At 44.6% G+C, this 25,478-nt stretch overlaps 1 protein-coding gene across 7 annotated transcripts in view; it reads left to right on the forward strand.

The window, feature by feature from the left end:
• The window catches only part of DCLRE1C (DNA cross-link repair 1C), a 50,882-nt gene that overhangs the window by 8,282 nt on the left and 17,122 nt on the right, over nucleotides 1–25,478 (forward strand). For 4 of the 7 annotated variants that reach the window (XM_023223274.3, XM_023223273.3, XM_023223277.3 and 1 more), the window contains 10 exons: nucleotides 868–952; nucleotides 6,824–6,883; nucleotides 10,440–10,495; nucleotides 11,501–11,602; nucleotides 12,332–12,404; nucleotides 12,587–12,727; nucleotides 13,998–14,099; nucleotides 18,631–18,767; nucleotides 19,969–20,023; nucleotides 23,473–23,561. In XM_023223274.3, the coding sequence (XP_023079042.1) occupies nucleotides 868–952; nucleotides 6,824–6,883; nucleotides 10,440–10,495; nucleotides 11,501–11,602; nucleotides 12,332–12,404; nucleotides 12,587–12,727; nucleotides 13,998–14,099; nucleotides 18,631–18,767; nucleotides 19,969–20,023; nucleotides 23,473–23,561 (900 nt within the window). The remainder of the gene's footprint in view (nucleotides 1–867; nucleotides 953–6,823; nucleotides 6,884–10,439; nucleotides 10,496–11,500; nucleotides 11,603–12,331; nucleotides 12,405–12,586; nucleotides 12,728–13,997; nucleotides 14,100–18,630; nucleotides 18,768–19,968; nucleotides 20,024–23,472; nucleotides 23,562–25,478) is intronic. The other 3 variants (XM_023223276.3, XM_023223275.3, XM_023223278.3) reach the window with 1 other exon arrangement.

The following is a 25,478-nucleotide window of genomic DNA, read 5'->3' on the forward strand; positions in this document are numbered from 1 at the left end:
CCTTTTCCCTACAGAAAAGACTACAGACTCCGTCTCAAAAAAAAAAAAAACAAAAGTTTATTATGAAATTAATTTCTGTTCATTACCAAAAAAAAAAAAAAAAAAAAAAGAATAGGCTGGGCGCAGTGGCTCTCCCTGTAGTCCCATCACGTTGGGAGGCCGAGGTGGGCGGATCACCTGAGGTGAGGAGTTCGAGACCAGCCTGGCCAATGTGGTGAAACACCATATCTACAAAAAAAATTAGTCGGGCATCATGGCGTGTGCCTGTAATCCCAGCTATTGTGGAGGCTGAGACAGGAGAATCGCTTGAACCTGGGAGGTGGAGGTTGCAATGAGCTGAGATCACGCCATTGTAGTTGCACTCCAGCCTGGGTGACAGAGCGAGCCTCCGTCTCAAAAAATAAATAAATAAATATACAGTAAAAAGCAGAAGTTTCTGTTCCCAACACACCTTTTCCAGAGGTAGTGTAACGTGTGGCAGTATCTTTCCAGACACGCTTGATCATATACAAGTGTGTATTTCCAAGTAACAGTGGTGAGGGACCGCTATTGGAGGTAGTCCAGGGACACCATATTTCCACCCCCACCTTGTGCTCTTGATGGCACTGAAATGGTGGGCATAGGTATGTTGGAGTGACTCTTAACGGATTTTGTGCCAGCGTAATTTCTGAACTATTAGATATATGATGAAATAGATTTAATCACCATGCCTGGCTAATATTTGTGTTTTTAGTAGGAATGGGGTTTCACCATGTTGGTCAGGCTGGTATCAGATGAAACTATTAGATGTATGATGAAATAGATTTATTAGTCACCAAGATGGCTCATTTTGGATTGTACTGAAAGTTTTTTCTTTTTTCCTTTCAGCTTGAAGATTTATCTATACTGTTCACCTGTGACTAAGGAGTTGTTGTTAACTAGCCCGAAATACAGATTTTGGGAGAAACGAATTGTAAGTTTTATTTTTTGAATAACTTAATTTTTTTTAAGTGGAAAGTATTTTTAGAGGTAGATTGATAAAAACATTGCCTCGGTTTGTCACATACTATAGTTACCCACATTAATTAGAATATTGAGTCTCTGGCCGGACATGGTGGCTCACACCTGTAATCCCAGCACTTTGGGAGGCCTTGGCGGGCGGATCACTTGAGGTCAGGAGTTCATGACCAGCCTGGCCAACATGGTGAAACCCTGTCTCTACTAAAAATAAAAAATTTGGCCAGGTGTGGTAGCACACACCTGTAGTCCCAGCTACTCAGGAGGCTGAGGCAGGGTAATTGCTTGAACCCAGGAAGCAGTGGTTGTGTTGAGCCGAGATCATGCCACTGCACTGCAGCTTGGGCAACAGAGTGAGACTCCATCTTAATTTTTTTTTTTTTTTTTTTTTTTTTAAGTCTGTTGTCATTGAACAGTATGGCAGAAGTCAACATTTGGTGGTTGTTGATATGTTTTCTTTGTTCCTCAAGAGTGAGATGTAGGTCTTTAGTTTTGTTTGTTTAATCTCATTGACCCTCTTGCTAAGATGCATTTTAATATTTTCTTTTTTCTTTTTTTTTTTTTTGAGATGGAGTCTCACTCTGTCGCCCAGACTGGAGTGCAGTGGCTCAAACTCGGCTCACTGCAACCTCTGCCTCCTGGGTTCAGGCAATTCTCCTGCCTTAGCCTCCCGAGTAGCTGGGATTGCAGAATCCTGCCACTGTGCCCGGCTAATATTTGGGTTTTTAGTAGGGACGGGGTTTCACCATGTTGGTCAGGCTGCTCTCAAACTCCTGACTTCAGGTGATCCACCCACCTTGGCCTCCCAAAGTGTTGGAATTACAGGTGTGAGCCACCACACCTGGCCACGTTTTAATATTTTAGAGTGTAAAGTGTTCATTAACATCGTTGCTAAATCCTTTTATTTAAATTGTGGGATAGAGTAAGAAAAATAAACGTAAATTACAGGCTATAATAAGGAAGGGATGACAGCTAGAAGAATACAGATAGAATGGGTAACGTTCGGTCTGGCAGAATAAAACGCATCTGTCCAAGTAGTCAAGGGGAATCAAGGGGAGAAAAAAGTCTAGTGCACAGAAAATGCAAAGAAGGCAGAAAAAGTCTGATTGTAACAGTGATTACTATATATAGGAGAGAATTTAATTCTGCCTTTGATCAAAAGACAAATTCTCAGTTTAAGTTAAAAAAATTTCACAAATCCGGCTGAACCCAGTGGCTCATGCTTATAATCCCAGCACTTTGGGAGGCCGAGGTAGGCGGATCACCTGAGGTCAGCTGGAGACCAGCCTGGCCAACAGGGCAAAACCCCGTGTCTACTAAAAATACAAAAAATTGGGCATGGTGGGGACTGTGCCTGTAATCCCAGCTCCTTGGGATGCTGAGGCAGGAGAATCGCTTGAACCCGGGAAGTGGAGGTTGCAGTGAGCCGAGATCATGCCACTGCACTCCAGCCTTGGCGGTAGAGCGAGACTCCATCTTCAAAAACAAACAAAAAACTTAGACAAATTCATCAGTATTAGTCTACAAGAGACATAGATAAAACAGAAGGATAAATACGGGTTGAAATTTGAAATTTGGGGGGAAGAAATAGGGAAAAAATTACTAACCAATTAGGAGGCAAAAATGTTAGAGTGACAGTTTTTAATATCAGAAAGTAGACTGGAAGGCAAAGAAAGATAAGGTTTGAAGAGGGTGTTACTGTTAAAAGGAACCATGGGTCATGTGGACATATGTGCAGTTGACAAAATAACCTCCAACTGAAGTAGAAAGTGCGAGAATCTGTCACCCAGTGCTTGATCTGAGGAGAACCACAATGAGTTAACAGAATGTGGGTTCATTATGTGGATTAGGTCTTAAATCGTTGTAGGAGTTGGCAGAGCAGTTTGTCACAGTGTCACGAAGAGTCTGTTTACTCTCTTTTTTTTGAGATAGTCTTACTCTGTCACCCAGGCAGTGGTGTGATCTCAACTCACTGCAACCTACGCCTAACGAGTTCAAGCAATTCTCGCTGCCTCGGCCTCCCTAGTAGCTGGGATTACAGCCGTGAACCACCACGCCTGGCTAATTTTTGTATTTTTTAGAAGAAACGGGGTTTCACCATGTTGTCGAGGCTGGTCTTGAACTCCTGACCTCAGGTAATTCTCCCACCTCGGCCTCCCAAAGTTCTGGGATTACAGGTGTGAGCCACAGTGCCAGGCCTCTGTTTGCTCTTAAGCTGCTTACAGCCAATGCCTCCCTCCTGCCCACATTTGGGCAAGCTGACAAAAAGGCCATGTGTGCCTCAGCACCGAGGTGAAGTTCAAACCAGGCAAGTCCAGGCCCACCCCATGCCACAGTGGAAACCAGGGCTGATTGCTCCTACTTTCTCTCAAGCCACAGGAAACATTTCTGTCCCCAACTCAGGGACTGCACCGCCCTCCCTGAAAGTCCTGTGATGTGACTGAAGTTTTCTTCTCATTCTCTGCTGTGTGTGTGCTCACGTGTGTGTATGTGCATGCGTGTGTGAGTATGCACACACAGTGTGTGCACGTGTGTTTGTGTGCATGGTATCATCCACCTCAACATCTGACCTTTGATTGGGAAGGGGATTTGTCCTCCCTCTGCAGAGCAGTCACAACAGCAAGGCTGTTCCTGTTGTCTCGGGCATTCCGCTTGAAGTTGCTACAGGTCAGCCTGGCCAGCAGTCAGGAAGGAAAGCTGGAAGAGAAGGGGAGGGGAGCAGAGACAAACTGGAAGGCACAGTGGCCCACTAGAGCCCGGCAGGACAGACCAAAACCCACTTCTGTCTCTCACTTCCTCCGGCCTCAATAGTGCTGGTCTCCCGCTTTGGCTCTGAGGCACATGCACCTGCCCCGGACTCGGAGGAGCTGCACACAGGCACCCAGCAGAGGCTGGTGTTCCTGCGGCGCTGCCCCAGTCTCTGAGTTAAGCCAGAAGGTCAACAATGTTCGTGAGCTGTTACCGTTTCTGGTGCCCTTCAGAGCATTAAAAAAAAGCCTGCTAGTTCACATCTGCCTTCCGAGTGCTTACTGTGGGCAACACCATGGATAGGGGTTCTAGGAAATAGTTCCAGCTTAGATGCGTTGACATAGTACAAACAAGGCCACCGCAGAATCAGGGCGAGAAATAGGAAATCAACAATTGTCACTAGAGAGCTTAACATGTCCCTCCCAGATGCTGAAAGGAGGAGGAGGCAGGAAATAAGGTGCAGAAAATGTGTCAATGTGGACTAATAAACAAGACTTTAAAGGCAAGGAAGAAAATAGTATTTTTTGGGAGTGCTCATGACATTTACAAAAACTAACCATGTACTGTGTCACGAAAGAACACAATGATGTTGGAGATCAGAAACAAAGGGACAGCTAAAATCTTCCCATACACGTGGAAATAAATGCGTACGATAACTGACCGTTTGGTTAAAAAGGAAATTGTACAATAAAGAAAACATACAATATGTAGAACTGGCCAGGCCTGGTGGTTCACGCCTGTAATCCCAGCACTTTGGGAGGCCGAGGTGGGCAGATCAGATCACGAGGTCAGGAGATCGAGACCATCCTGGCTAACACGGTGAAACCCCATCTCCACTAAAAATACAAAACATTAGTCTGGCCTGTTGGCGGGCTCGTGTAGTCCCAGCTACTTTGGAGGCTGAGGCAGGAGAGTGGCGTGAACCCGGGAGGCGGAGCTTGCAGTGAGCCGAGATCGCACCACTGCACTCCAGCCTGGGTGACAGAGACTCTGTCTCCAAAAAAAAAAAAAAAAAAAAAAACCGTACAATGTGTAGAACTGATATAGCTAGGCTTGGGGGCTCACATGTGTATTCCTAGCACTTCAGGAGGCCAAGGTGGGACAATTGTGTGAGCCCAGGAGTTCGAAACCAGCCTGGGCGATACCACAAAACCTCATGTCTACAAAAAAAAAAACACCTTAAAAATTAGCCTGGTGTAGTACCGTGTGCCTGTAGTCCCAGCCACTCAGAAGGCTGAGGCAGAAAAATCACTTGAGCCCCGAAGTTTGAGGCTATAGTGAGCCGTGATTGCGCCATTGCATTCCAGGCTGGCTAACACAGCGAGAGTCTGTCTCAAAAATAAATAAATGAGCTGACGGACAATGGAAACGTGGTATGTCAGAATGTGTGGAACACAGTTAAATTTGTCCTTGAAGAGAAATTGATAGCATTAAATAGAATAGATACATTAGAAAAGAAGCTGGGCGCAGTGGCTCACACCTGTAATCCCAGCGCTTTGGGAGGCTAAGGCGGGGGGATCACCTGAGGTCAGGAGTTTGAGACCACTCTGGCCAATATGGCGAAACCCCATCTCTACTACAAAACGTTAGCCAGGCATGGTGGTGGGTGCCTGTAGTCCCAGCTGCTCAGGAGGTGAAGCTGGAGAATTGCTTGAACCTGGGAGGCAGAGGTTGCAGCGAGCTGAGGTCACGCCACTGCACCCCAGCCTGGGTGACAGAGCGAGACCCTGTCTCAAAAGGAATAAATGGGGGAAAAGCCATTTCATACATGAAAATGTAAGACTCTTCCTAAAGATGGTAACTGAATCTGGCAGTATTAAATAGCACATCCAATAAGATGTTTTATTCCAGAAATGCAAAAATATTTTAACACCCAAACCTTAGACACTGTAAGTTTTAGGACATTAGTGGACTAAAAAGATGAAAAATCACATTCATCTATTCATCAGATACTTACTGAATGCCTCCTTTTTTTTTTTTTTTTTTGAGACGGAGTCTCGCTCTGTCGCCCAGGCTGGAGTACAGTGGCGGGCTCTCAGCTCACTGCAAGCTCCGCCTCCTGGGTTTACGCCATTCTCCGGCCTCAGCCTCCGGAGTAGCTGGGACTACAGGCGCCCGCCACCTCGCCCGGCTCGTTTTTTGTATTTTTTTAGTAGAGACAGGGTTTCACCGTGTTAGCCAGGATGGTCTTGATCTCCTGACCTCGTGATCCGCCCGTCTCGGCCTCCCAAAGTGCTGGGATTACAGGCTTGAGCCACCGCGCCCGGCCTACTGAATGCCTCTTACGTGCTAGTAGTCTCTGTTCTGATGGCAGGGGAAATGTACCAGGGAGCATTCTGTAGCACTTAGAACCAGTGCATGAGGCTGGGTGCAGTGGCTCACGCCTGTAATCCCAGTACTATGGAAAGCCGAGGTGGGTGACCCTGAGGTCAGGAGTTTGAGACCAGCCTGGCCAACATGGCAAAACCCTGTCTCTACTAAAAATACAAAAAATCAGCCTTGCGTAGTAGCGGGTACCTGTCATCCCAGCTACTTGGGAGACTGAGGCAGGAGAATCGCATGAACCTGGGAGGCGGTGGTTGCAGTGAGTTGAGACCACACCACTGCACTCCAGCCTGGGTGACACAACGAGACTCCGTCTGAGAAGCAACAACAAAAAAAACAGTGTGTGAAGCGTCCGTGTCATGGACTCATGCAGACTGTGTTCTGAGGCGCAAAACTTAGCACACATGACCATGTTTTTACCACGCCTCAAAATTCAGAGGGAGAGGGGAATGGGAGCGGTAGGGATGGGAAGGTGAAGGAGGACAAAATGAATTCATGGAAATAGAATTGTGTTAGAGGATTATATGCATTTACAAGGCATTTACTACATATTGCCAAATCTGCCTCAAGACAGGTATTATTTTTGCTTTACAATTATTTTGTAACTGTTAAAATATTTATTACAGTGTAATCAGAATTGTTTATATAGAGAGTCTGAAAGTTCTCTTTGCCCCGTTTCTGTGTTTCAGATAGCAAAGGCATATAAAGCCATGAAAAACTGGTATATACATGGTCTCTTATTTTGTTTTTATAGATATCTATTGAAATCGAGACTCCTACCCAGATATCTTTAGTGGATGAAGCATCAGGAGAGGTAACTAAATATTAAATATTGATTTTTTAAAAAGTGCTAAAATGATTATCTTTCTCTTTGATTTTGTAGTCAGATGCTCTCCCCTTCAGCTATGCCCTCAATCTTTCTCTTTGATTTTGAATGCTTATTTAACCATAAATAAAAATCTAATAATTGAGTGGGGTTTTAGGGGCAAAAAAATCCATTTGTGATTGTGTAACTCCATTTGGGCTGGACTCAGAAAACTACCATAGACTGAGTGGCTTATACAATAGACACTTGTCGCTTAAGGTTCCAGAGACTGGAAATCCAAGATCCAGTCTCCAGCAGATTTCATGTCTGGTGAGGGCTCATTTCCTGGTTCTTTTTTTTTTTTTTTGAGACGGAGTCTCACTCTGTTACCCAGGCTGGAATGCAGTGGCGTGATCTTGGCTCACTGCAACCTCCACCTCCTGGGTTCAAGCGATTCTCCTGCGTCAGCCTCTCTAGTAGCTGGGATTACAGGTGCCAGAGCCCAGCTAATTATTATATTTTTAGTAGAAAGGGGATTTCACCATGTTGGCCAGACTCGTCTTGAACTCCTGACCTCAAGTGATCCACCCGCACTGGCCTCCCAAAGTGCTGGGATGACAGGCATGAGTCACTGTGCCTGGTCACTTCCTGGTTCTTAGATGCTGTCTTTTCCCTGTGTCCTTCCAAGGTAAAGGGGCAAACGAGCTCCCCTGGGCGTCTTTTATAAGGGCACTGATGTCATTCACAAGGCTTATATGCGCAACAACTAATCACCTCCCAAAGGCCTCCTAATAAAACCGCTTTGGGGGTTAGGATTTCAACATAGGAATTTTGGGGAGGGACATGAACATTCAGTCCTTAACAGTGATGTATTTATTTCCCATGTTGTAAAGGATTGGGCATGGCTTATTTTTTGTCACATTTGTTCCGTATTACATGCTAATGATGGGAACCCTGGTGTTGCTATTACTACATGATGTTATTGTCACATTTACTGAGTTTTATAATGTTCAGAATTTAAAATGGTGAGTAATATTTTTGCAGCAAATTCATGTATATTGTACTTTTTTTCTGATTCCTTATTCAGAAAAGGGGCACTGCCAAGTGGTAAAAATTTATTTTTCGTCATTAAATTTTGAAGTAGTACTTTTGTGAATGTATGGTTTTAATAAGTAGGACTATAGACATACCCACCCACCCCTTGTTTTTAACCTTACAGCTGGTAGGTATTTTCCTATTTTGGTTAATATTGGTTTTGTAGCTTGATTATAGCACACTGCTTTGCCATGTTTAACTTTGAGGGTGTCTTGTGTTGTTTGAATGTGATCTGAACAGAAACTGACTTTTTCAGATATTTCTTCTTTGGAGAAGATCAGACAGTTGAAGTTGAGGTATTATTCCTCCTATCAAATTATCCTGAGGGAGGACCACAGAGCCACTTTAGGGAAGATTAAAAAGGAAAAAACATAAAAATAAAAAAGGATAGGTGAACCTTTGTAAATGCCATCCTGGACTCTGCAAACTGCTTTTCCAAGGAATCCTGTGATTGGTTTGTGGCCTTGTCACAATCAGGGATATTGGTGAAAAGCATTCCCTAAGCTGGGGGCCGATAGCAGGCAGACTTTTGAGCAGTCTTGCCCCCACTTTGATTTTTTATGTTCTTTTTGTGTGTGCATTGTTTATCCAGCTCCAGCCAGGGGGAGACCCATTTGAAAGGGTCTTCCAGAATGAATGGAGACTTCTGTGAGGAGTCACTGTCACCAAGCAGTGGCCTGGTGTGTGCAGAGTTCTCCCCACGTACTGGTGGCTGGAGAGGCAGTAGCGCCCGCAGCTCTTGCCCTTGCCAAAACAGTATGATGTACGGTGTGAAACGGGACCAGGCGTTGTCCAGGCTTTAAACTTTTTTGTTTTTTTTGAGACTGAGCCTCACTCTGTCACACAGGCTGGAGTGCAGTAGGGCGATCTTGGCTCACTGTAACTTCCACCTCCTGGGTTCAAGCAATTTCTCTTGTCTCAGCCTCCTGAGTAGCTGGGATTACAGGTACCCACCACCACGCCCAGCTAATTTTTGTATTTTTAGTAGACAAAGGGTTTCACCATGTTGGCCAGACTGGTCTCGAACTCCTGACCTCAAGGGAGTTGCTCACCTCGGCTTCCCGAGTGATAATACACCCGAGGTGTAATTCCCGAGTGTTGGAATTACAGGTGTGAGCCACCGCACCTGGCTCAGGCTTTAAAAATTGTTAAATAGTGGCCAGGTGTGGTGGCGGCTCTCACCTGTAATCCCAGCACTTTGGGAGGCCTAGGCGGACATATCACTTGAGGTCAAGAGTTCAAGACTAGCCTGATGAATATGGTGAAACCCCCGTCTCTACTAAAAATACAAAAAATTAGCCAGGCGTGATGGCAGGCGCCTGTAATCCCAGCTACCGGGGAGGCTGAGGCAGGAGAATTGCTTGAACCCAGGAGGCAGAGGTTGCAGTGAGCCAGGGTCGTGCCATTGCACTCCAGCCTGGGCGACAGAGTGAGACTCCATCTCAAAAAATAAATAAATAAATAAATAAATAAAATTAAATAGCTTTATTCAGATAGAAGTCAAAGTCACAGAATTGTGTATCCATCACCACAATCAATTTCAGAATATTTTCAGCACCCCAAGGGGAGAAAGCCTGTACTGATTGCAATCCCTCCCTATTCTCCTTCCCCAACCCCCTGGCAACCACTACTGTATTCAACTCTCTGTCTCCATGGTTTCACCTAATCTGAATATTTCATATGAGTGGAATCATACAACATGTGTTCATTTCATATCTGACTTCTTTCACCAAGGATGTTTTCAAGGGTCGTCCATGTTGTAGCATGTGTCAGTTCTTTTTTTTTTTTTTTTTTTGAGACGGAGTCTCGCTCTGTCGCCCAGGCTGAAGTGCAGTGGCGCGATCTCGGCTCACTGCAAGCTCCGCCTCCCGGCTTTACGCCATTCTCCTGCCTCAGCCTCCCGAGTAGCTGGGACTACAGGCGCCCGCCATCTCGCCCGGCTAGTTTTTTGTATTTCTTAATAGAGACGGGGTTTCACCATGTAGGCCAGGATGGTCTCGATTTCCTGATCTCGTGATCCACCCGTCTCGGCCTCCCAAAGTGCTGGGATTACAGGCTTGAGCCACCGCGCCCGGCCGTGTCAGTTCTTTTTATGGCCAAATAATATTTCATTGTATGGCTCGACCACATTTTCCTGATTCATTCATCAGTTGATAGACATTTGAACTGGTTTCACCTTTTGGCTAGTATGAAGAATGCTGCCGTGAGCAGTCAGGCACACATTTTTGTGTGGCCATCGGTTTCACTTATCTTGCTTCTATAACTAGTGGTGAAATTGCTCAGTCCCATGGCAACTCTGTTGAGTGGACAGGGATTCCACTTGTTTCTAGGATTTGGAGAGTGAGGAAATTGGGGGAAAAGATACGTTGTTAAAAGGTACATAAATGTGTTCTACGAAGGAGGGCTTTGTTGAGCTAGGTCCTAATGATAACTGCTTTCCATTACGATTTTTTCTTTATTTTCTTTTTAGAAGGAAGAGATTGTCGTGACTCTCTTACCAGCTGGTCACTGCCCGGGATCAGTTATGTAAGGAGGCTCATTTATTTTGTCATTTTTTTATATGTAGATACATATTGTATTTGTAGAAATACATTGTTAGGGTCTAAAATTAATAGGGGGCTGGGTGCATTGGCACATGTCTATAATCCCAGTGCTTTGGGAGGCTGAGGCAGGAGGATTGCTTGAGTTTGGGAGTTGGAGGCTGCAGTGAGCCATGATCGCTTCAGTGTACTGCAGCCGGGGTGGCAGAGTGAGAGCCCGTCTTTTTTTTTTTTTTTTTTTTTAAAACAAACACAAAACAAAGAAAGAAATAACACATATAGGGAGATTTGATTATTTTTCTAGCCATTTAAAACACATTTGTTCCCAGATTGAACTAGGGGGACAGGTGAGATCAGATTTGAAACACTTCTTATAAAATGGAAGTCTTCATGGCCAGGTGTGGTGGCTCACACCTGTAATCCTAGCACTTTGGGAGGCTTTGGCAGGTCAAACCCTGTCTCTACAAAAACTATAAACATTAGCTGGGTGGGGTGGCACACCCCTGTAGTCCCAGCTACTGGGGAGGCTGAGGCAGAGAACTGCTTGATCCCAGGAGGCGGAGGTTGCAGTGAGCCAAGATTGCGCCACTGCATTCCATCCTGGGGTCAGAGCAAGACTCTTGTCTCAAAATAAAAATAAAAATAAAAATAAATGGAAGTCTTCAGCAGCTGTTTCCCCAGTGACCTTGTATTTTATCATCACGTGTATTTCTCCATGAGCAAGAAGGATCTCAACATATAATTGAAAGTGCTAACATATCACAGGGAACGTCTATTACAAACTGGGTAGCATTTCCATTCTGTTATTTCTACCTGAGGGAAGAGGTAACAGCTAAGTGCCTGGTGTGGTTCTAATTACCATGAGATTCCATTACCATTGTATTATAATGGATATGTTTGCAGGAAGCATTTACTATGCATCTCACATGTATTTGCTTTATTGGGATTTTACATGAGACTCAGAAGTCACTGGGATATATTTCGTTTTCAGGTTTTTATTTCAGGGCAATAATGGAACTGTCTTGTACACGGGAGACTTCAGATTGGCACAAGGAGAAGTTGCTAGAATGGAGCTTCTGCACTCGGGGGGCAGGTACTGGGCCTCGTATAGGCCTTTTTTTTTTTTTTTTTTTTTGGTGAGACAGAGTCTTGCTCTGTCGCCCAGGCTGGAGGGTAGCAGTGCAATCCTGACTCACTGCAACCTCTGCCTCCAGAGTTCAAGTGATTCTCCTGTCTCAGCCTCCCAAGTAGCTGAGATAACAAGTGTGCACCACCACGCCCGGTTAATTTTGTATTTTTAATAGAGATGGGGTTTTGCCATATTGGCCAGGCTGGTCTTGAACTCCTGACCTCAGGTGATCTGCCCGCCTTGGCCTCCCAAAGTGCTGGGATTACAGGCATGAGCCACTGTGCCTGGCATCTTGTACAGTTCTTGTGTGTGTGACTCAATAAAGTTTTGTTCTGGCTGGGTGTGGTGGCTCACGCCTGTAATCCTAGCACTTTGGAAGGCCGAGGTGGGTGGATCACTTGAGGCCAGAAGTTCGAGACCAGTCTGGTCAACATGGTGAAACCCCATCTCTACTAAAAAATATAAATATTAGCCAGGTGTGGTGGCGCACACCCGTGATCCCAGATACTTGGGAGGCTGAGGCGGGAGAATTGCTTGAACCCGGGAGGTGGAGGAGGTGGCAGTGAGCAGACATGGTGCCACTGCACTTCAGCCTGGGCAATAGAGCGAGACTCCATCTCAAAACACAAAAAAAGTTACACATAATTTATATCACATTGGATGGCTAACATCAATTTTTTTTCTTCTTTTCAGAGTCAAAGACATCCAAAGTGTATATTTAGATACTACTTTCTGCGATCCGAGATTTTACCAAATTCCAAGTCGGGTAAGTGTGCCTGGAGGAACAGGGTTCTCATCTGGGTGTACTAGTGTTTTTAGTAGGAAGTTTGTAGGGTGACAGGTCAGATCCTAACTGTCCCCGTAGGTGTGAGTACCTGGGAATGTTGGGAAGGAAAAGGCTCCGTGAGGCTCTCCCCCTGTTAAATGTCTCTTTAAAATCCTGTCTAGGAGGAGTGTTTAAGTGGAATCTTAGAGCTGGTTCGAAGCTGGATCACTCGGAGCCCATACCATGTTGTGTGGCTGAACTGCAAAGCGGCTTATGGCTATGAATATTTGTTCACCAACCTTAGTGAAGAATTAGGAGTCCAGGTATGGTTACCGTTCTTTTTTTTTTTTTTTTTTGAGAGGGAGTCTTGCTATGTCACCCAGGCTAGAGTGCAGTGACATGATCTCGGCTCACTGCAACCTGCACCTCCTGGGTTCAAGTGATTCTACTGGCTCAGTCTCCTGAGTAGCTGGGCTTACAGGCATGAGCCACCAAGCCTGGCTAATTTTTGTATTTTTAATAGAGATGGGGTTTTGCCATGTTGGCCAGGATGGTCTTGAACTCCTGACCTCAAGTGATCCACCTGCTTCCGCCTCCCAAAGTGCTGGGATTATAGGCGTGAGCCACTGCTCCCAGCCTGTTCATTCTTTTCTATTGCTCCCTTCCATCCTCCCAGTTCACCTTTCCTCCTCCTCCTTGCCCCCAGATAACTGCAAACAGTGACAGATGGAAGCCGAGATTGCGCCACTGCACTCCAGCCTGGGCGACAGAGCAAGACTCCATCTCAAAAAAAAAAGAAATAAATTTGAATGAGGAGATACGGGAGTGGATTGTTTGCAGTACATGCTCATCTGTTGCATGTCATGTATATGCCTTTAAGGATAGATGATCCTTCATTTTTTTTTTTTTTTTTTGAGACTGTCTTGCTCTGTTGCTCAGGTTGGAGTGCAGTGGCGTGGTCTCAGTTCACTGCAACCTCCACCTCCTGGGTTCAAGTGATTCTCTTGCCTCAGCCTCCCGAGTAGCTTGGATTACAGGCCTGTGCCACCACACCTGGCTAATTTTTGTATTTTTAATAGAGATGGGGCTTCACCATGTTGGCCAGGCTGGTCTTGAACAACTGACCTCAAGTGATCCACTGACCTCTGCCTCCCAAAGTGCTGGGAATACAGGCGTGAGCCATGGCGCCTGGCCAAGGGTAGATGATTCTTGATTGTTTTTGTCTGTGTGGATTACTGCTTTATTCCCAGCATTTAGAATAAAGCTCGACACACAGTAGGTGTACAAGGAATATTAATTGAATTTCTCTTGAAGGACTGAAGGACAGTATTAACATCATTAAATGACATCCTGAGCCGAGTCTCCATCATTTTTCATTGCCATCAGTGATGGCAGTGATCCTGGCCAGTTGGCCTTGTGCCTGTTGACATCCTGGCAGAATACCAGAGTGTACTGAAATAGCCAAAAACGGCTTTTCAAGAAAGAAGAGAGGGTTAATTCACTAACTGGGTGTTTTGCCCTGAATGATTAACCTTGAACAATTTATAGGAAATACATTTCAAATAATTTGCATGTACATATTATTTGCCTTAGGTTCATGTGAATAAGCTAGACATGTTTAGGAACATGCCTGACATCCTTCATCACCTCACAACGGACCGCAACACTCAGATCCATGCATGCCGGCATCCCAAGGTACGTGTGTAAGTGATTCCTCTCGTATTGTTTGCGTCATCTATGAAAAAGAAGGAAGGTCAGGACGTCCATTTATAGGCTATTCGCTTTACAAATGTAAAACCTGAGGCTGCAATCCTAAGTTGTTAGCTCAAGGTCATGTAACTGTACATTACCATATTCCATGACCATACTTTTCATCATTAGTAAATAGACACACATCTTGATAGTTTTCTTTTTTTTTTTTTTGAGATGGAGTCTCCCTCTGTCGCCCAGGCTGGAGTGCAGTGGCGCGATCTCGGCTCACTGCAAGCTCTGCCTCCCGGGTTCACACCATCCTCCTGCCTCAGCCTCCTGAGTAGCTGGGACCACAGGCGCCTGCCACCACGCCCAGCTAATTTTTTGTTATTTTTAGTAGAGACAGGGTTTCACCGTGTTAGCCTGACTTCGTGATCCGCCCACCTCAGCCTCCCATAGTGCTGGGATCTTTATAGTTTTCTAATGGAATCTATTCATACACATTTGATAATTCAAATTTATTTGTAATGAAATCAGTAATATGTTATAGCTTATAACTTAAACATTTTTGCTATTTATGTATGTATTTATATATTTTGAGACATTCTCACTCTGTTGCCCAGATCGGAGTGCAGTGGCTCACTCTTGGCTCACTACAGCCTCTGCCTCCTAGGTTCAAGTGATTCTCCTGCCTCAGCCTCCTATGTAGCTGGGATTACAGGCATGCACCACTAAGCTTGGCTAATTTTTGTATGTTTAGTAGAGACGAGGTTTTGCCATGTTGGCCAGGCTGATCTTGAACTCCTGATCTCAAGTGATCTGTTCTCCTTGGCCTTCCAGAGTGTTGGGATTACAGGCGTGAGCCACTGTGTCCATCCTGTGCTGCTTATTTTTGAGACTGATGACATGAGCGTGTTTATAAATTTTTTCTTCTACTTGTTTGAGATAAATATCTAGACATAACTTTTTTCACACTTTAAAATAGTTTCATGTCTTGATGGTCCTATTTCAAATGGATATTTCCAGTGTCTTTGCAAGTCACATGTCATTTGTTGTCTTTTTTTTTTTTTTTTTTGAGCTAGAGTCTCACTCTTGTCACCCAGGGTGGAGTGCAGTGGCGCCACTTCGGCTCACTGCAACCTCCACCTCCCAGATTCAAGCAATTCTCTTGCCTCAGCCTCCCGAGTAGCTGAGATTAGAGGCTTCCGCCACCACACCCAGCTAATTTTTGTATTTTTAGTAGAGACGGAGTTTCACCATGTTGGCCAGGCTGGTCTCAAACTCCTAACCTCGTGACTACCCACCTTAGCCTCCCAAAGTGTGGGATTACAGGCATGAGCCACCACGCCTGGCCTTATTTGTTTTCTAATGCCAACACAAAACATCCTTCTCTTGTCAAACGCTGAGTACAAGACTTTCATTTTGAATTTGCTTTAAAAAATGTTGTTTCAATTAAAATTATTAAGGCTAATTAGTGATCTTTAAATGTAGTGGTTTGAGTGATCATTATTTTTCTCTAAATTTTAAAATACCTTAGCATTAAATCCTGTGTAATTTTTTAAGTACACATTGCATTTATTCATTTGGATCACTATTGTGGTAGTACTATTGGTTCCATCAGCCAAAAGCCTAAAGTTGCTTAGCCCTTATGATAAAGCATAATTTCAAATGAGAGAATTCTGATCCACAGCATGGAATGTTTTCCTTTAGGCCACTGTGAAAGCTGTAATGTAAATTATTTTTGCTGATTGATAAGCTGCATATTCTGTGTTGCATTCAGGGATTTATTTCTTCATTTTGTGTGCGTATGCTCATATAAATACACATAAATATTCACATATACACACACGCACGTCCCGTGGATTCTTAAATGGATAAAAATGCATATATAAAACAAACCGGCCGGGTGCAGTGGCTCAGCTCATGCCTGTAATCCTAGCACTTTCAGAGGCCGAGACATGTGGATCACTTGAGGTCAGGAGTTCAAAACCAGCCTGGCCAGCATGGCAAAACCCCGTCTCTACTAAAAATACAAAAATTAGCCGGGCATGGTGGCACGTGCCTGTAGCCCTATCTACTAGGGAGGCTGAGGCATGAGAATCGCTTGAACCTGGGAGTTGGAGGTTGCAGTGAGCCAAGATGGCACCACTGCCCTCCAGCCTGGGTGACAGAGCAAGACTGCCTCAAAAAAAACTAACAAACAACCAAAAAAAAAAAAAAAGAAAAAACCCCATAAACTTAGGCAGAGCATAGTGGCTCACACCTGTAATCCCAGCACTTTGGGAGGCCAAGGCAGGCAGATCACTTGAGTCTAGGAGTTCAAGACCAGCCTGGGCAACGTGGTGAAACCCTGTCTCTACAAAAAACACACACACACACACAAAAAAAAAAAAAAAAAAGAAAGAAAAAAAGCTGGGTTAGTGGTGCATGCCTGTATCCCAGATACTTAGGAAGCTGAGGTGGGAGAATTGCTTGAGTCTGGGAGGTGGAGGTTGCAGTGAGCCAAGATTATGCCACTGCACCCCAGCCTAGGTGACAGAGTGAAACCCCGTCTCAAGTAAATAAATAAAACATAAACCTTTTTGTCCCTTTTTCTGTTGGACTCATAGTATTGGGCCCCTTGCCCCATAAATCTTTTAATTGGCAAATTTCTTTTTGCTGTGAATTTTCTCATATCCCAGAAAGTAGCTTAATTAGTAATTTCTTTACTGTCAGGGCTACTTTCCTTAAGATGCTATTTCTATCTGCTTAAAAGATTTTTTTAGGTCACATACCCTTTAAGAATCCTAACAGGTCAGTCCAGAGCTCGTAGAGTCCAGTCTTAACTCTCATGTGCAGCTTCCTAAGAAACAGTACCAAAGGCACCCCAAAGAAATTTGAGTGAGATGGAATGTTAATGGTTTGGAAGGTTCTGGATTTTAAAATAATGCCTTTGGAAAAGTTGTCCCATTATTTTTCAACCGTTTGAAAACACTTGTATTTGTTAGTTTTTTCCCTCCAAATTTATTTTGAAAACTTTTTAATTTGAATGAATGAATTTATTTTAGACAGAGTTGCTCTGTCACCCAGGCTGGAGTGCAGTTGTGCAATCATGGCTCACTGTAGCCTCGACCCCCCCCAGGCTCAGGTGGTCTTCCTGCCTCAGCCACCTGAATAGCTAGGACTGCGGGTGTGTACCACCCACCTGGCTAATTTTTAAATTTTTTTGTAGAGACAGAATCCCACTATATTGCCCAGGCTGAAATCTTTTTATTATTAAAAAAAATTTTTTTTTTTTTTTGAGATGGAGGTTCACTCTGTTGCCAGGCGCAACAGAGTGCAACGGAGTGCAGTGGCGCAATGTGGGCTCACTGCAACCTCCACCTCCCGGGTTCAAGCGATTCTCCCGCCTCAGCCTCCCAAGTAGCTGGGATTACAGGCATGTGCCACCATGCCTGGTTAATTTTGTATTTTTAGTAGAGATGGGGTTTCACCATGTTGGTCAGTCTGGTCTCAAACTCCTGACCTCAAGTGATCCACCTGCCTCGGCCTCCCAAAGTGCTAGGATTATAGGCATGAACCACTGCACCCAGCCCTGAAAACTTTTTAAACAGTAAAGTCGTAAGCCTGGTACAAGGGTCTGGGCCCAGTGTCTCTCGCCTGTAATTCCAGCAGTTTAAGAGGCCAAGGCGGGCATATCTCTTTAGGTCAGGAGTTCGAGACCAGCCCAGCCAACATGGTGAAACCCTGTAACTAAAAATAGAAAATTTAGCTGGATATGGTGGTGTGTGCCTATAATTTCAGCTACTTGGGAGGATGAGACATGAGAATTGCTTAAACCCAGGAGGCAGAGGTTTTAGTGAGCTGAGATGGCACCACCCCTCTCCAACCTGAGCAAAGCGAGACTCTGTCTTAAAAAAAAAAAAAGACTGATACAAGGAACACCATACACCCTTGGTTTGGATTTACTGGGTTGGCAACACTTTGCACCTCTCTTCCTCTGTCTCTGTATGTATAACCAGCTCCCCACTCCAAACCACTTGAGAGTAAAGTTACAGACTCCATGGTACGTCACCTCGAATCCTTCAGTCTGTGGCTCTTGAGAAGAACGTTCTCCTGTATAACCACAATACAATTCCCTTCCTCAGGACATTTCGTGTTGATACGGTCCTATTAGCTGTTACACAGTCCATGTTCAGATGTCCCCAGTTCTTCCCATGGTGTCCTTTATAGCTTGTGGAAATAGGAGGACACGGGCATCCAGGATTTATCTGAGGGTCATGCATTGTGTTCAGTCGGGCCTAAAGGGTCTCCTTTGATATAGATGGTTTGTCCAGCCTTTTGCGTCTTTGTCTTCACATTGGTGGTTTTGAAGAGTCCAGCCCAGTTGTTTTGCAGACTATTCTCCCATTTGGAATTATCTGATTGTTTCTTCATGTCTACATTTTTTTTTTTTTTAATGTCTGGAAACTTTTCTACTTTTGCTTTTGAGACTGCCTACAACAGATTTGTAGAAAATGTAGAACTGTTTTTCTATGCTTTTTATCTTTTTTAGGCAGAGGAATATTTTCAGTGGAGCAAATTACCCTGTGGAATTACTTCCAGAAATAGAATTCCACTCCACATAATCAGTATTAAGCCATCCACCATGTGGTTTGGAGAAAGAAGCAGAAAAACAAATGTAATTGTGAGGTAAGAAAGCAATGTCATAGGTCTTCTGAGAGACACTTTGAGTAAATTGTCTGATTTAATTTCATTTAAGTGCAGTCTAGCCTAAGCCCAAGAATATACCTATATATTATAATTAATTTCTTAAATTTAAACTTTATTTAAACGGAGGGGATGCTGCTTCCAAACCAGTTACACACCCATCAGCTAGTGTATCTTGAGGTTCCCTCTGGGTAGGTTGGTGAGATGGTTGGAGACTGAAGGCATCTGAGTGCTTGGCTAAGAGTAAGAAACTGATGTTATACAGAACAGAACCCTTGGTAGAGTAGTGACCATAATGATCACAATATTTTAGCAACATCTCCTTAACTTTGGTTGTTTAGAATATGTGCAACAGGTCCTTCCCCCGCCCTTCCCTCCCTCCCTCCCTCCCCTCCCTCCTTCCCCTCCCTCCCCTCCTCCCCTCCCTCCCCTCCCTCCCCCCCATTCTCCCTTCCCTCCCCTCCCTCCCTCCCCTCCTCCCCTCCCTCCCCTCCCTCCCTCCCATCTGAGTGCTTGGCTAAGAGGAAGAAACTGATGTCATAGAGAACAGAACCCTTGGTGGAGTAGAGGAGTGACTGTAATGATCTTAACACTTTAACAACATTTCCTTAACTTTGGCTGTTCAGAATATCTGCCACAGTTTCCTTCCTCCCTCCCTCCCTTCTTTCTCTTTCTTTTTTTTTTTTTTGGAGACAGAATCTCACTCTGTCATCCAAGCTGGAGTGAAGTGGTGTGATCTCAGCTCACTGCAGCCGCTGGCTGCCTCCCGGTTCAAGTGAGTCTCCTGCCTCAACCTCACTAGTAGCTGGCATTACAGGCATGTGCTACCACCATGCCCAGCTCGCTTTTTGTATTTTCGGTAGAGACAAGAGTTTCACAATGTTGGCTGGGCTGGTCTCGAACTCCTGAGCTCAGGCAATCTGTGTGCCTCAGCCTCCCCAAGTGCTGGGATTATAGGCGTGAGCCACCACATGTGGTCTACAACAGGTTTCCACTTCTGGAAAAAGTTCCCTGCTATCCCAACAAGAAATTCCTGATTTAGGGTGATTTCAGGACACGTGCTGCTGAAGCAAGCCCATTAGGGTAGTTTCATGCTAGAACAGCCTAAATGAGAAGGGCCAGCTTCGCTTAGTTCTAGTTTTGTGCAGTGATCGTTTTATTTTGTGTTTTCATTTCCCTTTAGGACTGGAGAGAGTTCATACAGAGCTTGTTTTTCTTTTCACTCCTCGTACAGTGAGGTAAGAGGATCCCATGTACTCATAACCCTTACTGCTCAGTGTTCTGCAGCCTTGGTAGTTGACAGTAGTCCCCTGACTCTCAGAAGCATCTCTGTTTCTACCTAAGTTTCATTTCCTTTTAGTTTTTTTTCCCTAAATGCATTTGATCTTCATTATTCACGGATTTCTTTTTTCTTTTTTCTTTTTTTTTTTGGTTGAGACAGTGTTTTGCTCTGTTGCCCAGGTTGGGGTGCAGTGGTGTGTTCTTGGCTCACTGCAACCTCTGCCTACTGGGTTCAGGTGATTCTCCTGTCTCAGCCTCCTGAGTAGCTGGGACTACAGGTGCCCACCACTATGCCCAGCTAAAATTTTTGTATTTTTAGCAGAGACAGGGTTTTACCATGTTGACCAGGCTAGGTTTGAACTCCTGATATCAGGTAACCTGCCTGCCTTGGCCTCGCAAAGTGCTGGGTTGCATGTGTAAGCCACTGTGCCTGGCCTCATGGATTCTATTTTTATGTGTTGGCCTACTCACTGAAACTGACCTGTAACTGCAGTATCAATATGTACAGTGCTTTTGTGATCATTTGTGGACTTGTGGAGAGTGGTGAAAAATTTGAGTCACCTGATGTGCACATTCTCAGCTCAGGTAGAACAAAGCAATGCTCTGCCTTCTTTCAGCTCTTCTTCTGTCAACAAGTGTATCAGTCTGTTCTCCTGCTGCTCTAAGGACATGCCTGAGACTGGGTAATTTACAAAGGAAAGAGGTTTAATTGATTCACAGGGCCTGCAGGGCCAGGGAGCCCCCAGGAAATTTACAATCATAGCAAACACATCCTTCTTCACTTGGTGGCAGCAAGAAGTGCAGAGTGAAGGTGGGGGAAAGCCCCTTATAAAACCATCCGATCCCATGAGAACTATCATTAGAACAGTATGGAGGTAGCCGCCTCCGTGATTCAATTGCCTCCCACTGGTCCGTCCCACGACACATGGGGATGGAAACTACAGTTCGAGATGAGATTTGGGTAGGTACACAGCCAAACCATATCAAAAGTGTCCTTTTTGCCTTCTATTCAGTGCCATGTTTTTCATGTTTTTGTGCTTTTTGTTGGTGATCTTATTTAAAATGGTGACCAATCATAGTACTGAAGTCCTATCCAGTGTTCCTAAGCACGGGAAGACTGTAACATGGCTTCTAAAGAAAATATGTATGTTAGATAGGCATGAGTTATAGGGCTATTGGCCATGAGTTCAGTGTTAATGAATCAAAGTATCTATTAAATGAGGTGTCTTTCAACAGAAACACACAAAAAACAAGCTTATATATTAATTGGCTGATGAAAATGATGTCACCAAAGGATGGCAGGAACCCTGTATTTCCCCGAGCAGCAATGGTTCAGTATTTGCTAATTCAGCATTTATGGTGACTTTATAGAATATAACTACTGCAAATAAAGAGAATTGGCTGTATTGATGCCTTATTTTAAGGCAGGCATTTGATAAAAGGGAGTCAACTTGTATAAGTGAGAGGGGGTGCTCCTTTATTGGGTGTCTCTTATCTCCCTGGGGCCACTTCATCTCTGAGAATTAGTAGTGAACCATTTCTGGTAAAGGCTTGACTTTAATTTTTTTTTTTTTTTTTAATCCTTTATTCCCTTCAAAAGTCTCTGATTTCTACCAGCCTCAACATCGTGCAAATCAAATAGGTGTTGGGCGGGCAGGTAATGCTTTCTATTTGCATGCCTACTGTGAAGGTACAAAAGATACTGTTTGTGAAAAATATCTAAAGAACAGACCTTCCTGCCTTTCCCCTGTCTTAAAGTAGCCCTTTTATTTTTATGTGGAGTTATTGGCAGTTCTTGGGTTCCTGCCTCTTTCAATTTGGTGGTATACTAATGATTACACTGGGTTCTAGTCTGTCCATTTGCAGAAGGGCATAACAGTCTTTGTGTTGTCATTATCAACTTAGTAATGGATGATTTGATTGACTTTTTCACCAGGTACCAAGCTAAGCACTTTACATGCATAATCTCATTTATACTTTTAAATGAAGAATCTAAAATTAGAGCCATTAGGTAACTTGACTGAGATCACAAGCTCACCAAGGTCTAATAAGACACAAAGCTGAAGTTCCTCTAGGTTGTAGAGATGTTTTGAGGAATAGTGACAGAGTTCTTCTGTTTAGCATTCTGAACTTTGCAAAAAATCAAGGTATTCATGAAGTTTTTGCATGTAATTGTTTGTTTAGAATTAATCATTGGGACAAGCAGTCTGTGTGCACAGTCTTTCAACCCTTACTGGCCACATAAGAATGGAACATTTCCTTATTGAGAGAGGGGGAGGGGGAGAGAGGAGCGCTCCCGACAGCGTGAGCACACAGCCTGCGGCAGCTCAGTGCCTTGTGTGGAAACATCTTTCTCTGCTTTGTACTTGATGTGTGTCCCTTTGTTCTACTTAAGCCTGTGTGTCAGTGGCCCTTAGGCACACCCCAGCTGTCCTTATTTCAGACAGCATGATGGGGGCTCCTTCCTGTGTGGCAGGAGAGGGTTGCATGTAGGCAGGTAGCCCTGTGTTGGCTGCAGGGAGAGACATGCTGGTCAATGGGGACCAGTGCACATTGTTGGACTTGGTCTTGCTTACTGAGTCCGTTCTCAGTAAGTGAAGCATTGCTCCATCCATTGCTTGACTGCATTGTGTTTTCCTTGGTGACTCTGACACCAAGATACAATGGGCAGTGTTTGGTTCCTTCCCTGGAATCAGTGACCAATGCATGGTGTTCTGCCCAACGAGAATGAACCATTTGAACAAATCAAGTAACCTCAAAGGTGTAATTCTCTTGGCATCGTTAATGATTATTTGTAGGAGTAAATAAGCGCAATTCTTTTGTTGTTCTTTTTTAGAGATGGGGTCTCTCTGTCACCCCTTGCCCAGGCTGACCTCAAATCCCTGGGTTTAAGCAATCCTCCTGCCTCAGCCTTGAGTAGCTAGTACCACAGACATGTACCGCTGTGCCCAGCTGAGAAATGCAATTCTAAGACCTTGTTTTTTTTGTATGTGTATATTATACTTAATGCCCAGCTAAATTCTCACTTGAAAGGGGATTTGTTAAACATAAGCAACTGACCTTCTTGGACAAGGAAAGCAATATATTAAAAAAAAAAAAAAAAAAATCTTTGAGTCCCATTAGTGATTCTCAGCTCTTACTGTGGATCAAAATGACCTGGGGAACATTTAAATGTACTGATTTATAGGCCCACTAGTACTCAGTGTTCAGGGGATGTTTGGGAGTGAGGTCTGGGTACTGGATATTTTTTTCCCCAAGAGGTCCCTGGTGATCCCCACATGCAGCCAGCATTGAGAACCACAACCGTAAGAGAGTTCTGCTTCTCCTTCCCCAGCTTCCCTTTATCTCCCCTAACAACCTGTTTCATTGTAGAGATCCTTGATCCATGTGATTTTTCTTTTTCTAGATTAAAGATTTCTTGAGCTACGTCTGTCCTGTGAACGCATATCCAAATGTCATTCCAGTTGGCACAACTATGGATAAAGTTGTCGAAATGTGAGTAGTCATTGGTTGTGGGACTTGGTGTCTCCCTTTGTGGCTCTTGGCTAGGACACAAAGGAGAGTTTGCCTGAATGTTGACAAATCTAGAATCTGTTTCTGTTGGGACATTTCTGAACTGATACTCATTTCCATTTCTTCCTATAGTGTTTCCTTTAGTTCAACAATGTGGCAGAAGGTATAGGTAGTGTTGTCAGCTTCTCCTAGGTTGCAACCCAGCTCTACCATTAATTAACAGTGCAGTATGAGCTTGGCCAGATCACTTCTCTGAGCTGGTCATTCTGAATCAGCAAAATGGGAATATTGATGCCTACTTGTTGGGCTTCTCAAAAAAGAAAGAGATAATACAGGGAGACAGTATAAGAAAAGCATCTAGCACCATGCCAGGTAGGTCGTCAAGTGTCTACTGAATGGATAACTGAAGTCAAAGGAGAGGTGCAATAGTATTCATGGATGTCTTTTACTACAGTATTACCATTTTCTTACCTCTTCTTTGGGTTTCATTTATGCATTCATTAATGATTTATTTATTTAATTTTTTTTTTGAGACAGGGTCTCACGCTGTCACCAAGGCTGGAGTGCAGTGGTGTGACCTCGGCTCACTGCAACCTCCATCTCCTGGGTTCAAGCGATTCTCCTGCCTCAGCCTCCTGAGTAGCTGGGACTACAGGTGCACACCACCACGCCTGGCTAATTTTTGTATTTTTAGTAGAGATGGGGTTTTGCTATGTTGACCAGGCTGGTCTTGAACTCCCGAGCTCAAGTGATCCATCTGTCTCAGCCTCCCCAAGTGTTGGGATTACAGGCATGAGCCATTGCACCCGGCCCATGAAATGGTTTCTTTAGTGCCAGCCATATGGAGGGAATGGAGCTTGGGTTCCAGGTTGCCTAAGACACCCCCTGTCCTAGCAGAGCTCCAGTCTCATGGAGAGGCCAGGTGCAAAGGCAGCACACAAGCTCGATGGGTGCAGAAGGAACGAGGCCCCTTGTCAGGGAATCTGCCTCACAGACCCCGATGAGGACATAACAGGACCAGGCTTGCAGATGTCAGTGGAAAGGAGGACGGACAATCTCTGGAGAGAGGTCTGGGTTGGAGACACAGATTTGGAGTTGGGAGTGCAGGTGAGAACTGAAACCATGAGGACAGAAGTCACCAGGAGTGGGAGGAGGGATCACAGAGCTGAGGCCAGAACCCTGGGCAGCACATTTAAGGGAGAAGTGAAGGAGGAGGAGCTGGGCTGAGATGGAGAGAGTGGCCCAGACAGCAGGATGAGAGCAAAGGGAAGGGTAAGCAGAGGGTGCCCATGGAGTGTCTTGAGAAGTCAAATAATATGGGGACTACCAGGTGTCCTGTTTCCTTGGTAATTAGGTCATTTGTGTGTGATCAGTGAGAGCAATTCAGTGGACTTGTGAGTTACAAGCCAGATTTCAGTTGAGAAATGGGTAAAAACTGAGGAAATGGAAAATACTGAGGACAGACTACATAAAAAGTTTGACAGTGAAGGGAAAGTTGAGACAAGATGGCAACAGGAGGCAACAATCAGGAGGCTTGATCTTAAAATAGCTGAGACTTCAATATGTCTGTAGAACTAAACTTGAATACACATATACTTGGACGTGTTCAGGAATCACTTGAGATGCTTGTTTTTGTTGTTGTTTTTGTTTTTTTTTTTTGAGATGGAGTCTCGCTCTGTCGCCCAGGCTGGAGTACAGTGGCGCGATCTCAGCTCACTGCAAGCTCTGCCTCCCGGGTTCACACCATTCTCCTGCCTCAGCCTCTCGAGTAGCTGGGACTACAGGTGCCTGCCACCACGCCAGCCTAATTTTGTGTATTTTTAGTAGACATGGTTTCACCGTGTTAGCCAGGATGGTCTCAATCTCCTGACCTCGTGATTCGCCTGCCTTGGCCTCCCA

This window comes from Piliocolobus tephrosceles, chromosome 9, assembly GCF_002776525.5.
Source record: "Piliocolobus tephrosceles isolate RC106 chromosome 9, ASM277652v3, whole genome shotgun sequence".
Classification (NCBI taxonomy): Eukaryota; Metazoa; Chordata; class Mammalia; order Primates; family Cercopithecidae; genus Piliocolobus; species Piliocolobus tephrosceles.